The sequence below is a fragment of the Rana temporaria genome, chromosome 3 (assembly GCF_905171775.1).
Source record: "Rana temporaria chromosome 3, aRanTem1.1, whole genome shotgun sequence".
Classification (NCBI taxonomy): Eukaryota; Metazoa; Chordata; class Amphibia; order Anura; family Ranidae; genus Rana; species Rana temporaria.
In genome coordinates, this window is record NC_053491.1 from 178,331,925 (window position 1) to 178,349,359 (window position 17,435).

General features: G+C 43.1%; 1 protein-coding gene across 1 annotated transcript in view; it reads right to left on the bottom strand.

Annotated features, from left to right (window-relative positions):
- Positions 1-17,435, bottom strand: part of NELL2 (neural EGFL like 2) — a 329,995-nt gene that overhangs the window by 94,797 nt on the left and 217,763 nt on the right. Inside the window, exon 13 of the mRNA XM_040343892.1 lies at positions 6,566-6,691. Coding sequence (XP_040199826.1) covers positions 6,566-6,691 — 126 coding nt within the window. The remainder of the gene's footprint in view (positions 1-6,565; positions 6,692-17,435) is intronic.

Sequence of the window (17,435 nt, forward strand, 5' to 3'; positions counted from 1 at the left end):
CCTAAGATCCGACAGGTGTAATTGACTTACACCGTCGGATCTTAGGATGCAATTCTAGGCCAGCCGCTAGGTGGCGATTCCATTGCGGTCGGCGTAGAATATGCAAATGACTAGTTACGGCGATCCACGAAGATCCGCGCGTTCGTCGCAATCTCGTACGTCGTCGCTCGTCGTTTTTTCCTGTCGCAAAGTTACACCTGCTTTAACATGGCTTATCTTTAGAACAGCCATGTTAAAGCATGGCCGTCGTTCCCGCGTCGAATTTCAAATTTTTATTTTTTGCGTAAGACGTCCGGGAATACAAAACGCCGTAACGCAGGTCGCAGTTCAAAAAAAAGTCGGGGCACCGTAATTTCGCGCAAAGCACGTCGGGAAATTTTAACACGGAGCATGCGCAGAACGTTCAGCGCGGGAACGTGCCTAATTTAAATGGTGCCCGCCCCATTTGAATTAGGCGGACTTGCGCCGAGCGGAATTATGTTACACCGCCGCAAGTTTACAGGTAAGAGCTTTGTGAATCACTTACGCTGTAAACCTGCGGCGGTGTAACGTAAATCAGATACGTTACGCCGCGGGGGAGCAACGTAAATGTACCTGAATCTGGCCCCTAGTGTATAGGGTGGTACACATGTGAGCTGAAGTGGTAAAAGAATAAAAAAAGTGTGTAGGACTTAATCACAAGATTCTTGCAATTTCAGCAAAATTGAAAAAGTTGCCTGTCTATCAAGTACCTGCAGCGGATAACCAAGTCAGAAATTTCAGCCAGACAGTTCCCAACAGCAGTACTGACTGTCTGACTTTTCATTTTATCTTGTATAATAGTAGGACACAAGTACAAAGGAAAATGTGAATAGCATCTGGAGAGAAAAGATTTTAATTTGGACTCCAATAATATACAAATACTTTCCAATATCAATGGCTGATTTTACGGTACAATTGTACTTACCAAACTTTGCCAACTACGGTTAGTAAACTATGCTATTGACGTGTCTGGTTGCTATACAACTCTAAGGCCACGTACACACGGTCGTTCCAAACCGATGAGAATGGTCCGACGGGCCATTTCCATCGGTTCACCGCTGAAGTGGCCTGATGGTCTGATGTGCGTACACACCATCGTTCCAAAAACCGATCGGGTCAGAACGCGGTGATGTCAAACACACGACGTGCTGAATAAAACTAAGTTTAATGCTTCCAAGCATGCGTCGACTTGATTCTGAGCATGCGCGGGTTGTGAACCGATGCTTTCTGTACTAACCATCGGTTTGGACCGATCGGGCAGCGGGCCATCAGTTTGATTTTGAAGCATGTTTTAGAATTTTGGACCGAAGGACAACAGACCGATGGGCTATACACACCGTCGGTTTTGACGGATGAAACTGAACCTCGGTCCATTCTCATCGGTTTGGAACGACCGTGTGTTTGCGGCCTAAGATGCTTTGTTGCAGTTTTAATATGCAACACAGATGCCATATTATGATGTACCATGTTATTCTCACCCTGTTAAAACACACATTTTGTACTAATAAATATTACAATATATGACTTTATGCCCAAGACACTATTAGGTGATTATTCCAAATTGTGGGTGTTTCAGGTATGACTTTGAAAGTGCTATATTGCAATCAAAAAACAAGAAAGTCATTAAGCACTAAAACTGGCAGTCATTGAGGGACATTATATAAATATATAAATAGATAGATATGGTCTTGTCATAAATGTTGTAAGAAAATGACCGGACTCCAGTGCAGTTGCCAACTTCTGGAGAAAAGTAGACAAAATTGAACAACAAAAGCAGCGCTTGATGGGACCAGTAACAAAACAACTTTTGGCAATTGTGGTGCTTAATATAGTTCATTTATTGGATGCACACTTGAGTTAAAAGACAACTGTCAGATGAAAATGATGTAGTTAAAATCAAACAAAATAAAACTCATGGATGAAGTACTCCAAAATAAAATGTAAGCAATACCGCCACACTTGCTGATGACAAGGGGTTAACATCAATGAGTATACTCCATAGTCCCGATAATAACCGGATGGCTGGATGGCTCAATACACAGAGAAAACCAGAGTGGAGAGACATAGCTCTCTGAGATACAGCTGCTGGTTGGTGTCAGGTGTAAAACTCACTGTGCTGCGGGAGGTGTACTGTAGTCTACGCTGCTAGGTGTTGACAGTCAAGCAGACTGGTATAGCGGGCTACAAACCGGCATCCTGCATGGCACTCTAAGTGATGTGTCAGGTGTAAAACTCAGTGTGATGCGGTAGGTGTACTGTAGTCCTTTTCTCTGTGTATTGAGCCATCCAGCCATCCGGTTATGATCGGGACTATGTTAACCCCTTGTCATCAGGAAGTGTAGCGGTATCGCTTACATTTTATTTTGGAGTACTTCAACCATGAGAATGAGTTTTATTTTGTTTGATTTTAACCACTTGACCACTGGGCATGTAAACCCCCTTAATAACCAGACCAATTTTCAGCTTTCGGTGCTCTCACAATTTGAATGACAATTACTCAGTCAAACAACACTGTACCCAAATGAAATTTTCGTCCTTTTTTTTCACACAAATATAGCTTTCTTTTGGTGGTATTTAATCACCGTTGGGTTTTTTATTTTTTGCGCTATAAGAGAAAAAAGACTGAAAATTCTGTAAAAAATAATAATTTTTCTTTGTTTCTGTTATAAAATTTGGCACATTTAGTATTTTTTCTTCATTCTTTTGCTTAAATGTGAAAGATGAAGTTACGCCAAGTAAATAGATACCCAACATGTCACCCTTTAAAATTGCACACGCTTGTGGAATGGCGCCAAACTTTGCTACTTAAAAATCCCCATAGACGACGTTTCAGGGTATTGTGGAGTATTGTGGGATATTGCTGAGTATTGTGGGGTATTGTAGAGTATTGTGGGGTATTGTAGAGTATTGTGGGGTATTGTAGAGTATTGTGTGGTATTGCAGGGTATTGCGGAGTATTGCGGGGTATTGTGGAGTATTGCGGGGTATTGCGGGGTATTGTGGGGTATTGCGGGGTATTGCAGGGTATTGCGGGGTATTGCGGGGTATTGCGGGGTATTTCGGGGTATTGCGGAGTATTGCGGAGTATTGTGGGGTATTGCGGGGTATTGTGGGGCATTGCGGAGTATTGCGGGGCATTGCAGAGTATTGCGGGGCATTGCGGAGTATTTTGGGGCATTGCAGAGTATGGGGGCATTGCAGAGTATGGGGGCATTGCAGAGTATGGGCGCATTGCAGAGTATGGGGGCATTGCAGAGTATGGGGGCATTGCAGAGTATGGGGGCATTGTAGAGTATGGGGGCATTGCAGAGTATGGGGGCATTGCAGAGTATTGCACAGGGAGGGATGGATGGATGGCTGGATCTGTGACTACATGTGTCACAGATCCAGCCCGCAGCAGCAGCAGCAGCTGCTGCTGCTTCCGCTCTCTCCCCTCTCCTCTCTCACACTGTACCGTTCGGTACAGAGAGGAGAGGGAGGAACCGGCGTCATCACATGACGCCGGTTTGTTTACTAGTGATCGCTCCGTCATTGGACGGAGCGATCACGTGGTAAATCGCCGCTATCAGCGGCGATTTACCGTGATCCGTGATCAGCCGGGTCCGGAGGACCCGGCGGTCACGGAGACTCCCGTGTGCGCGCCCCACAGGGCGCGCGGGAGCGCGACTCTGGGAGGACGTACATTGACGCCCTCCCAGAGTTAAGCAACCGCCTTGTAGACGTATTTCGTCTATAGGGCGGTTGCTAACTGGTTAACTACATCATTTTCATCTGACAGTTGTCTTTGAACTCAAGTGTGCATCCAATAAATGAACTACTGGTATATTAAGCACCACAATTGCCAAAAGTTCTTTTGTTACTGGTCCCATTGAGCGCTGATTTTGTTGGTCTATTTTGCAATAAACTAGCATTAAACAAGCATTATAATATTTCCATGAAAATGTATACTCCCCACCACCCCAGGCAGGAATATTCATCTCTTAGATAGAAGTACACCTCCCTTATGCCCTGGAAACACGATCCAAAAATCGGACGATAGATCATCCAACTTTTTTTGCTTTCTAGTCACAAGTATAAATTTAATAGGTTACTAAAGTCACAAAAATTCTCGTACGACAGGAAAAAAATTAAAATAAATTGGAAGTGATGTCATTCGTTGTAGTGTATTTGTATTGTATTTTTGGATGACAACTGTACTGACTAAACAAAAATTATACGATCTGGTATTGTACGAGGAAAATTTTCATGCTTGTCCGATCAAATAATAAAATCGGATGAATTGTCGTGATCGGCTCTCGAAAGCTCTGTACCAACAATCCGATTATCGTAGATCGCGTCGAAAACTGTTTGTGTGTACTGACCATTACTCTATTCAGCAAATTCTAACCCCCCCATCTAAAACAATATAGCTTCCATCCAGCAATGTACAGCCTTTAGCCAGCAGTAAAGACCTCTACCAACTGCACGTTTAGTCCATCTACAATTAAATGTCCCAGCCAATCCCCACATCCTTTCCCTAGCAGGCATTACCCTAATGTGTGCCTTATGAAGTTTTTCAATATCTTTTACATCCAACCCAGCCATTTACCTTGACATATGCTTTAAAAGTAAATTATTAAAACCGACACCCTTTAATCAAGTATTGATTAGGAAAATCAATAATATTGTAAATACAGAGTAAATATTCAAACCTCTCTTTATATTTGCTTTTGTAATCTCCTTATTTTAATCTCCCTTGTAATCTACAGTTGCATTCAGACTAGGAGAAGCAGCAGAGTGAGCAGTTAGGGTTTTACTGCATTGCATGGTCTGTCGGTCTAACACAGTTTACATGTCTACAATAGTGCAGAGCATAGAACAATTTCAGAAATGTGTTGATGCATTTTTGTGTAATTAACAGGCTTTGAGGAAGAAAGGTAACTAAGAAAGCAAAAATTCACCAGGGATTTATTTTCTAGGACACCCATCAAAAGGATGAGTGCCTTTGCCATGATTTCTATTGAACTGTGTCCATGGAGTATACAACTATAACATTAAAAACAAAGTGTTATGCCCCGTACACACAATCGGAATTTCCAATGGAAAAAATCCGATTAGATATTTTCCAACTGATTTTCCGATCGTGTGTAGCTCCATTGGAGCTTTTTCATTTTTTTCTGATGTAATTCCGTCGGAATTCTGCAGTGATTTGGCCAGGCAAAAGCCTGATCGCGTGTACGCGCCATTAGGCTGGGTTCACACCATTGCGCAATAGCAGGAGATTTTGACCAGCTCTCTACGGAGCCGGTTCACATATCTTTGCGGCAGGTCAGAAAAAAGCTGTGCATCTTTTGGCCCATTTCGGGGTGTGAATTCAGCCCAAAATTCGGGCTGAAATCAGACCTGAAACAGTGAACCAGCACGCACCAGACCCCTGCTGTGAGACAGTTCCATCTCAGGTGTGTACCAAGCCTTAACGGATGAGAGCATCACAGGTTAGTGCAAGTCCAGTAAAATAATAATTTTCTTCATGAAAGGCCCAAAATGGCAGTTTATGGTTACATCATAGTCATTACTTGCGCTACCTTACAATTGTCTTTTTAGTATAATCCTGTATTGTAGCCAGCTTCCAAGCCTTGATGATGTCTTGAACCCCTTTAATGCCTCGTTCACACGATCGGAATTTCCGATGGAAAAAGTCAGACTGACTTTTTCCATCGAAAATTCCGACAGTTTTTGTATGCCCCATCGGAGTAATTCCATCGGACATTCAGATGAATGCCATCGGAGTTTACATAGAGAACATGTTCTCTTTTCCTCCGATGGAATTCCGTCGGAATTCCGATGTGAATTTGGTCGGACAAAGGTCCGATCGTGTGTACAGGGCATAACGGGTTAGATTTATCTTCTGGCATTTTTTAAAGATTAATAAGCTTTTACTGGCATTACACCAACCTGCAATGCTCTCCTGGTTTTTAAATTTTTCTTACACTTTTACAGTGACCTACAGGAATACCACACATAACAGAGAGCTGCCATTCTGTATCTGGAGAGTAAACAGGTTTTTCTCCATTTTTATCTAGCATTCCTAACACTCTTTTTGCAACTATAGGAGTAAGGCAGGAAGGACATATACTGTATGTGGGGCATATGATTGCTATGAAGATCAAAATTTTCATCCGAAGTTCTGCTTTGAGTCAAAAAAACGAACAATTCATCTTTATGAACACACATGCTGCATTAAAAAAAAAAAAAAACTTTGCTTCAGTGGCTTTTAAACCTTTAAAAAATATCCCCATGTAAGAAATTTCAACTATTCAGGATAGAAGTTATTTTTCAATGTCAGTTTCATAAAACTCACTAAATCAATAGCAGTGCTGGAAAAAAAAGAAAAAATACTTTCGTATTTTACCATCATGTTCCCAGTTATAGCATAAACAATCAAGAAAAAAATATTACTTTGCAAGAGCTTTTGTAATATATTGTAAATCCTTATTCCTGATTTGAATGCCTAGTTTCTAAAAAATCGTTATCAAAATAATAACAAAATGTGTTTTGTCCTTACCTGTGCAGGAATAGTCATCAATTTTGATGTACCCAGTTTGGCAAATGCACATAAAAGATCCTGGAGTATTAACACACACAGTGTTTTCTCGACAGTAGTGACGTCCTTCGGCACATTCATCAATATCTAGATAGGCAACAGAAACAGGACAAAAGATTAGTTGTATAATCCTCAAGCTCTTGTGCTTTTATTTAAACTTTATTATGTGCTAAACAGTAATTTTAGGCAACAAGTAAAACCAATCAACAAGTGACTAATGCTAGCCACCAAACATTGTAGCTGTGCCAGATATCAAAATTCCCCTCAGCTTACAGTAATCTAAATTATCAGCAATCCCCTGCAGTAAAAATTGAGAAAGCATGCATCTGAGTACTCCAGCAGAATTTTGGCGAAATTACAGACAGAGGGGCTCCCTAATACATATCCTATGGTACTGTAAGATGATCAGATCATACTGCAGCCAAGTCTTAAAAATAATCTTGGAATTTACCCAGATACCTATAGCCCCCTCTGCAGAATTGGTTCTTCTTTATATTAACACAGACACTGTCCTGAAATTAGTCAGAATGCTCATCATACATATTCTATTCTCCTTTCTGCCAAACTTAACCTCATGGGACATTAGTGATCATACCCAATCGGTCGGATATACTGCATATAGAGATCTCAACCACAATTATTCACTTGGACGCTTGTTTGCTTTGGAAAAACGACCTGTTTGAATGTAATTCCTAGGTCAACCTTGGAGTTCTTACCGGCTATACAAGGGCTATACAAGGGTTGAGTACTGATAAAATGCCTTAAGCTTGTTATTCTCACTTATAGTCCTTACTGTTACAAAGTGATACACTTCAGCATTTAAATAGATCAAAATTCTTAGACCAGTACCAGAATTCCAGTTCTTTTGTTTCTCTCAAACATATCGTTCTGATGTTTTCCTTCCAGCATGTTAACTCTTTGAAAGTGCGGTGCCTTTAACTAGAAGACTTGAGCAATTTTCTTATATACATTTTCCCCCTTATGTACAACCTCTTTAAACTTCAGTAAAAAATATTGGAATTAAAAATCCACAAAGTATCTCAAATAGTCACAGAGTGTGCATTGCCTTACGCTTGTAATGCATATATTGTTTTCTGCATCACCAATTAAATTCAGACTTCCATGTTTATGGGAAATGTCTTAGTGCTGACTTACACTTTTAGATGTACTGTACATCAGGCTCTTTGTATGTGAGGGTCAGGAAGGAGCCTGGGGTAAGGGGGTTAATGTGATTACCTATACCTTATCATAGGATGGGGTTTTAGGATAACCAGAATACTGAAACAGGGTATCAAGGGTAATTCTATGTATAGTGGTCCACTACTGCCATGCATGGATAAAAAGAATTTACTGAGCAGGTAGGTTGTGCCGGGCATGTGATCTCAAGATTTTTAGTGCAGTTACGTTTCTTTTTCTCAGCCCCCACTTACTTTATTAGTGTTACTCTCTCCTGTCACCCTCCCAAGGAGGCCTGAACAGATAGAAACAAAGCAGATTAGGGACAGAAGTATAAGACTTGAGAGAAATTGCATACTTTGCAAAATAAGTAACTGCACTAATTTTCAGTGGCAAGGGTATTAACTTATATGAGGCCCCAGATCATTGTCGCTATAGTCTCTCAGCTTTTAAGCCTTCATGTCTGAAATAATCTAAAATAATTCTATAAAATGAAAGAACACTGAACCTGCTAGGAGTTTTCATGTAAATCTGTCAGAATTTACTAAACTATAAACATATTTTACCATAAAATACTGGCATCTAGATAAATCACTATGCAGCCTAGTCGTATTGTGTAGAATAATGAAAATCGTTCTGTAATAAATATTACAGAAATATATATATAGAGGTCTTCCTTTTTAGCTACTATTCGGAAAGAAATATAGGATAAACATTCACAGAAAAAAATCTTTGCTTTTGTTCTATGTAAAGTTTGAGATGCGTCAAAAATCTGTTTTAAATCCTAAAAAAATCCTTTCATCAGAATATATACTAGCTACCTGGGAGAGGAGAGTAGCTCTCTTTCTACAACTGACAACTACAGCTTTAAAGTGATTGCAAACACTTATATACCCACTGAAGTGACAAAACTTGGGTCATACAGCATTCTAAATCACACAGATAAAATGCTTTTTCTCAGCTCCAGAGGGCAGGGAGTAGGAATCCGATTCCACACACTGCACAGCATAGGGCAGGGAGCCAAGTGTAATCTGAGACCTGAGTGGGGGGAGATGGCACACTTCCCTCTACAGTCTCATAGGGAAACATGTATAGCTCAGGCTGTTAATCGCCTGCTGTGTGCTGAAGGAGGAATGGGGCCATCCCCTGGGATTTTGTGGTGTTGGCATAACCTGTCAGAAATTACTCCTGCATAGCAGAGGAAAGAGAGATCAGATAGGAACGACACTGGATGCATTGGATTGAGGCTAGTGAACACTATAGAGGGATATGGTTTATACATTTTTCATTTCAGAGGTTAAAAACCAATTTAAGCATGAATCGATGTATTGGTGCTGTTGCCCACTATTCAGATGGCCGACCCCCTGGTGAGCACCGGCCATCTGAATAAAGGCAGCTGGTTGGCTTTGGAAGTGCCTATCAGAGCCAGCGGCATGGGGGGTGCGTTCCCTGGATAACACTGACAGGCGTCTCAGCCAATCAGGTTCACCGGTTCCTGATTGGCGGAAGTGTCATCGAGGGCAGGAGAAGACATCGAGGGACGGTGGAAGCAGGATCGCTGACCCCAGAAAGGCAAGTGCCGGGCGGGGGGGCATTTTAGAGGGCACAGTGGCAGCAATTAACTAGGAACAGTGGCTATATTTGATGGGCACAGTGGCTATAATTGATGGCCACAGTGGCTATAATTGATTGCACAGTGGCTACAATTTATTATTGATGGGCACAGTGGCGACAATTGATGAGCACAGTGGTGACAATTGATGGGCACAGTGGTGACAATTGATGGGCACAGTGGCTGCGCTTGGCATGGCACAGTGGTGACAATTCATGGGCACAGTGATGATAATTCATGGGCACAGTGGTGACAATTCATGGGCACAGTGGCTGCGTTTGATGGCATGGCACAGTGGTGACAATTAATGGCACAGTGGCGATATTTGATTAGCACAATGGCTGCCTTTAATGGGCACAGTGGCTGCATTTAATGGGCACAGTGGCTGCGTATGATGGGCACCATGAGGCTGCAATTGTTTTTTTTTTTTCGTTTGTTTGCGCCCCCCAAAAATTTTGAGCACCAGCCGTCTCTGAATTTAAGATGTAGCTTTACTAGCTGAAGTGAAATGAAGGCCACTTATTGGGATGTATGATTAAAAGTCACAACTGAAAGCTGTGTACTGTGGTCTTTATTTCACGAGTATCAAAAGGTTTAAATGCATAAGGTCTCCTGTAGCACCAAGAGTGAAGCTACTTTTTGGACAAATATTAAGTGCACCCATCAGCACATCAGGTCAAAGTTTGAGAACCAGTGACTTAACATATCATCTCATTCTCAGTGACTTCTTTGTAGATACCAAATGTATTAATTGATAATTTTGAGTCTGATTTTACATTACCATGCATGTTTGCTAATAACACCTAAGGACCAGGAGTAACAAACTATATCATATAGAATTGTCACTGTGTAGGTTTCTGTGGAACTAAAAAGGATAGTATGGCAGGAATGTCCTCCTTAAAGAGTGAAAAATGTATGATCTGTTGTGGAGTGGACAAGACTTGGGGGGGAAAAAAATGCAAAAAACAATTTTCTTGTATATGTATTAGTATTGGCACTGACACATTTATTAAAGTGCAAGTTTAACTTTACAGAAAAATCTGTAAGGTGAACTTACACAACCCCCCCAGTCCCACTGACCTGTTGCGCGGCGATCTCCTGTTCTGAGCCCCGGTATAGCCGCGACAGGGGTCCGGGGCTTAGAAAACCCCATGGCATTCATGCATCTTCTTCCCCGCTGACAGGACAGGCAACACCGGTTCTGATTGGTCAGCGCCACTCATGTGACGGCATGGCCCTCCTGACGGGGTACGTTTTGGAAATTCAGCTGCAGGGATTTCTAAGCCTTTGGTATACAGATCAGCCAAAAAGGTATATATTGGCAGCATTTTAATTAGGGCTGTGGAGATTAACTATTAATTCCTCGATTAATCGGTACTCACCTCTCCGGCGGCTTCCGGGTCTTAAGGGAGTTCCGTTGGAGATCCAGTGACGTTACAGACACCGGTGGGGCTTTCCGTGTCCATCTGAAGGGCTCCTTTGCTGTGCCTTCATATCTTTATGCCGGCGGGTCCTTACTATTTGCCACACACAAGGGCTGTTACACTTCCCTCTATCAACATGGGATTCTACAGCCATCCACTGGGAGTTGTGATAGTTCCCTTCACGGGACATCTACATGCCGATGGACTGATGTTAACCCCTCATCATCTGGATTCAGCAGTGGTATCGTTGTACACATTTTTATACCAGTATCATACTTGGCTACATGTTTTTATGACTGCTTTTGCTACCCTTTGGTATTACTCGCACCATTATTACAGTTTATTTTGCTACATCGATTTTATCTCTAGTGCAATATTTATTTTATTACCTACTTAAAGACTATAAAAGTTTTAATGCTATTCCCTATCGAGCGCTGCCTTTGTGTGTTTTTTGTATCCTGCTATCCATTTTTCCTGTGGTTGGTAGCTGCACTGGGAATTGGCCTGCAAGGAGATCAGCTAAAAGTAGTTTGATCTGTATGTGCGTAATAATTAAATCGAAATTAGTCGATTAATCGATAAAAAAAAAACCGATTAAACGAACACTAAAATCTTAATCAGCTCTAATTTTAATGTAAAAAGATGATTTATAAGCTGTGGGCACTGGGGGGGGGTGGATTTCCTATTACTGGGTTTAGTAACACTTTATCTATACATAAACAATTAGGCCGCGTACACACCATCGGTCCAAACCGATGAAAACGGACCGAAGTTCAGTTTCATCGGTCCAAACCATCCGTGTGTACGCCCCATCGGTCTTTTGTCCTTCGGACAAAATTTAGATAACTTGCTTTAAAATCGAACCGATGGACCGCTGACCGATAGGTCCAAACCGATGGTTAGTACACAAAAGCATCGGTTCACAACCCGCGCATGCTCAGAATCAAGTCGACGCATGCTTGGAAGCATTGAACTTCGTTTTTTTCAGCACGTCGTGTGTTTTACGTCACCGCATTCTGACCTGATCGGATTTTGAACTGATGGTGTGTACACACATCAGACCATCAGGTCGCTTCAGCGGTGAACCGATGAAAACGGTCCGTCGGACCATTCTCATCGGATGGATCGACTGTGTGTACGCAGCCCCAGAGTTACAGATGCTGGCTGGTCCATTCAAAAGTAATATCAGTGATGCCTACTTGCCATTCAGACCCTCTCAATCCAAGTTATTGCCACCCAAATGCAGAGAAAGCAAACAAGAGATGGAATAAAATTATCTGCAGGGAATACCACCATTTGTTTTTACCATTAGTTGTATATAAATAATATCCATTGTTAGATTGTTAGGCCTAGTACACACGACCGAGAATCTTGTCAAGCTTTCCTTGCATACACACTGTCAAGACAAAATCTCTTTGTTCTCAAACGCAGTGACGTACAACACGTATGACGGCACTATAAAGGGGAAGTTTGATTCCACTGGCGCCACCCTTGGGACTGCTTTTGCTAATCTTGTGTTACCGCGTGTTAGTAAAAGTTTGGTAAGACGATTCACGCTTTTCAGTCTGTTACAGCATGACGAATGTGCCATCTGCATTACAAACGCTGCTTTTACCGAAGGTGCGCTCCCGTGTCATACTTTATTCTGAGCATGCGCGGGTTTCTAAGCATACACACGAACGTGTTTCTCGTCGTAAACTAGCCCGATGAGAAACACAACGAGGAAATTGAGACTCCCGACAAGAAAAAAGAGTATGTTCTCTTTTTTTCTCTCGTCGAGATCCATGACAGTTTTCTCGACAATAAACATACACACGACCGTTTTCCCGGCAAAAATGCTCTGCCAGCATTTTTCTTGATGGATTTTGCAGAGGAAAGCGGTCGTGTGTACAAGGCCTAAGACTTGTGTGATTTTGTCCGATTTCATCATCTTACAGCAAAATGCTAGTTTACAAATACAGGGAGCGTAAAGTTGAGATTTTGCCTAAAGATGACCAAGCACAGTCTTTTAAAAAAGAATAAATGGTTTTAGATAAGATTAAGTGCTGAACACCCAGTTGTGCTATGCTTGCTTAGATCTGTCTGTGTAGGCTAGCCTGACAATCCTCTGGGGGTGATGCATGAAGGCAGTAATGCTTTACTTCCCTAAAGAAGCATTACATATTCATTCTGATTTTTCTTCTTCACTGGCACTTCATTCCTCTTTTGTAGTGCATTCCAAACAAGACAGCTAAAATTATCTCATTCCCGTCAAGGCTTGTATGCATTTTTGACATATTGAAGTATCTCTTGTGGCTAGTTATTAACGTGTATATCTGCTGAACGTCTTTGCTCATTTTCTTGACATCTGAACGCAGCGTTACATGCGTGTACCCATATTCAGATGCCTAATTAAAATCATACCTCATGGTTATGTTTGACCTCCATGGATGTTCAGTTCTATTTCTGACTACTGTATTAACTAGAATGCTCCATACAGATCGTATGCAAGTCTGGAAAAAGTGCAGTTTAGTAAGCAAAGCTGAGTACATACTGGAATGCATTTCCCCAAAATTAGCAGGCAGGGAGAAAAAGAGTGTTAAATAACCAGGGTTCTGTGTTCAGAATTAAGCATTCTCATGTTAAATAGGAATCAGTACACACCTGCTATCATTCAAAGTGCCTCTAATTAACCACAAATAAAGTTCAGCTGTTCTAGGTGGTCTTTCCTGACATTTTCTTAGTTGCATCCTACAGCAAAAGCCATGGTTCGCATCTCCACAATGTCCCATGGAAGCATTCAGCTCTCTATCTCCCAAACACTGGAGTGGAAGAGGAAGTACCCCCCTACCCACCCGCGGTCCCTGGCTCTGAATGTCAGCATTTCAAAATTCCTGGCCTTTGAAATGCTGTCATTCCGTCTGGTGGAGACGCAGAGTTTTAAAAGCCTGATGGCATTGGCTGTCCCACAGTACGTCGTGCCCAGCTGTCACTTCTTTTCCAGGCGAGCCATCCCTTCCCTGCACAACCAAGTGGGGGACAAAATCAGGTGTGCACTGTGCAACGCCATCTGTGCCAAGGTCCACCTAACTACGGATACGTGGACCAGTAAGCACGGTCAGGGATGTTATATCTCCCTAACAGCGCACTGGGTAAATGCAGTGGCGGCTAGGCCTGAGGCAGATAGCAGTTTGGCGCATGTTCTTCCACCACCGAGGATTGCAGGGCGCTTCGGTTTACCTCCTGTTGCTAACTCCTCCTACTCCGCTTCCTCATCCTCTACCACCTCCTTATCCGGTCAGCGTAACACAATCACCACCAACTTCAGCACAGCCATGGGCAAACGCCAGCAGGCAGTTTTAAAACTTTCCTGTTTGGGGGAAAAAAAACACACCGCGCAGGAGTTGTGGAGGGACATGGAACAACAGACCGATGAGTGGTTGGTGTCAGTGAGCCTCAAGCCCGGCCTGGTGGTGTACGATAACGGGCAAAATCTCGTAGCAGCTCTGGGCCTAGCCGGTTTGACGCACATCCCTTGCCTGGCACATGTGCTGAATTTGGTGGTGCAGAGGTTCCTGAAAACTTACCCCGATATGCCAGAGCTGCTACAGAAAGTGTGGGCCGTCTGTGCGCACTTTCGGCGTTCTCACCCTGCTGCTGCTCGCCTGGCAGCACTGCAGCGTAACTTCAGCCTTCCCGCTCACCGCCTCATATGTGACGTGCCCACAAGGTGGAACTCCACCTTGCACATGCTGGCCAGACTGTGCGAGCAGCAGCAAGCGATAGTGGAGCTTCAGCTACAGCACGCACGCGTGAGTCACTCTGCGGAACAAAACCACTTCACCACCAATAACTGGGCCTCCATGCGAGACCTGTGTGCCTTGTTGCGCTGTTTTGAGTACTCCACCAACATGGCCAGTGCCGATGACGCCGTTCTCAGTGTTACTATCCCAGTTCTATGCCTCCTTGAAAAAACGATTCGGGCGATGATGGAAGAGGATGTGGCACAGAAGGAGGAGGAGGAGGAATCGGGATCATTTTCAAGGCTTTCAGGGCAGTCATTCACAAGTGGCTCCGAGGGTGGGTTCCTGCACCAACAAAAGGCCAGGTACACAATTGTCCAGCAAGGGCATAGTTCTGGAGGATGACGAGGTGGAGGATGAGGAGGAGGTGGAGGAGGAGGGGGAACCATGTTCACAGCAGGGTGGCACCCAGACCAGCTCATGGCCATCACTGGTGCGTGGCTGGGGGGATACAGAGGACACAGAGGTAACCGCTGATTACTGGGTGGCCACGCTGCTGGATCCCCGTTACAAGGACAATGTACCGTCCTTAATTCCCTCACTGGAGCGTGATCGCAAGATGCGCGAGTACAAGCGCACGCTGGTAGACGCGCTGCTGGTGGAATTCCCACCTGACAGCGGGGGCACAGTGGAAGCACAAGGCGAAGGCAAAGGAGGAAGAGGTCACCAACGCAGCCGGGGCACCGCCAGCACCTCAGAAGGCAGGGTTAGCATGGCCGAAATGTGGAAAAGCTTTGTCAGCACGCCACAACAACCAGCACCACCAGCTGATATGGAACGTTTTAGCAGGAGGCAGCATTTCAGCAACATGGTGGAGCAGTATGTGTGCACACGCCTACATGTACTGAATGATGGGTCTGCCCCCTTAAACTTCTGGGTCTCCAAATTAGGCACATGGCCTGAGCTTGCCCTTTACGCCTTGGAGGTGCTGGCCTGCCCTGCCCTGCAGCCAGTGTATTATCTGAACGTGTATTTAGCACGGCAGGGGGCGTTATCACAGACAAGTGCAGCCGCCTGTTCAGAGCCAATGTGGACAAGCTCACGTTCATTAAAATGAACCAGGCATGGATCCCACAGGACTTGTCCGTACCTTGTGCAGAATAGACACCGGGCCGGGCCTTACCCAGTCATTCTTGTTTTTCTGATCTTTCTAGGGTTGCCACCTTATCCCTTTAAAAGCGAAAACATATTAATTACACAGATTCTCTGGCTGTTTAAGGTGCTGCTAATTAAACTCACTTGGTGCCTTATCGACATTAAATTAGCCCCAGAACCTGTGTAATTACTATGTGTTCGGGTATAAAGGGATGAGGTGGCAATCCTAGATCTTTCTCACTCTTTTGGGGTGTACTAATTTAAAAAATAAATCAATTAAAAACCAAAACCTGCTGTGTTGGCTACCTCGTCCTCCTCCACCGCCGCTTCCACCTTGACCGCCACATCCACCGCTACCTCAACCTCCTACTCCATATGGACCTTGTCCTCCTAGGTCAAGATTTTTTTTATGTTATTTTAAGTTATTTCCCTATCCACATTTATTTTCACAGTACTTGCCATGCTCTTACCGACATTTTGCTGCCATTTGCAGCCCTCTAGCCCTTTCCCTTAGTGTTTTAGAGACATTTTAGTAGTCAAAAATTGACTTCAATGGGGTTCGGGTTCGGGTCTAGTTCAGGTCCCGAACCCGGACTTTTTTCCGAAGTTCGGCCGAACCCGTTGAACCCGAACATCCAGGTGTCCGCTCAACTCTAGTTATCCACCTAAAAACATTCTTAGTGCTACACTTTATATTTACACATTCCTTTACAATTAGTCTGATTGTTGTGTTGGCTGCTCACATTCTTTAAGGTTGGCGCAGTATATCATTATATATGTTTTGCATATCAAACGTGCCCTGGCAGATAATTAAGAATTACAATCAGTCAGTTGCAAAGGCCACCGGTACTGGTAGTACATTGATTTACAGAACTCTTTGCAGATGACACCAAGCTATATAGTGGAATAACATCCTTACTGCCTCCAACTTACAAGACAATCTAAATGCACTTTTGAATTGGGGAACTACAGTGCCTTGATAAAGTATTCATACCCCTTGACATTTTCCAAATTTTGTCATGTTACAACCAAAAACAGAAATGTATTTTATTGGGATTTTATGTGATAGACCAACACAAAGTGGCACATAATTGTGAATTGGAAAAAAAAATGATGAATGGTTTTAATTTTTTTTTTATAAATAAATATGTGAAAAGTGTGGCGTGCATTTGTATTCAGCCCCTGAGTCAATACTTTGTAGAACTACCTTTTTCTGCAATTACAGCTGCAAGTCTGTTCAGGTATGTCTCTACCATCTTTGCACATCTAGAGAGTGACATGTTTGCCCATTCTTCTTTGCAAAATAGCTCAAGCTCTGTCCGATTGGATTGAGAGCATCTGTGAACATCAATTTTCAAGTCTTGTCACAGATTCTCAATTGGATTTAGGTCTGGACTTTGACTGGACCATTCTAATACATGAATAGAAAAGGAATAGAAAAGAGAGGGCGCACCAGCCTTGTGCATTATCCTTAGATATGTTAAATAACAATATAAAAACTACTCAAGCATGTGAAAGAAACTGCAATGTAAAACGCATAATACATACATAACTCTCTCTATATATATATATATAAAGAGAGAGAGAGAGAGAGAGAGAGAGAGAGAGAGAGAGAGAGAGAAGCTGAGGGGGGTAGCACTGCTAGGCTCTGAGGAAGAAGGTTATGCTTTAAAACGCCTCAAGAAGCAGTGGTCCTTGTGTCCTCTCCATCTGGAGACTGTGGCCATCAGACCAATTGCCAT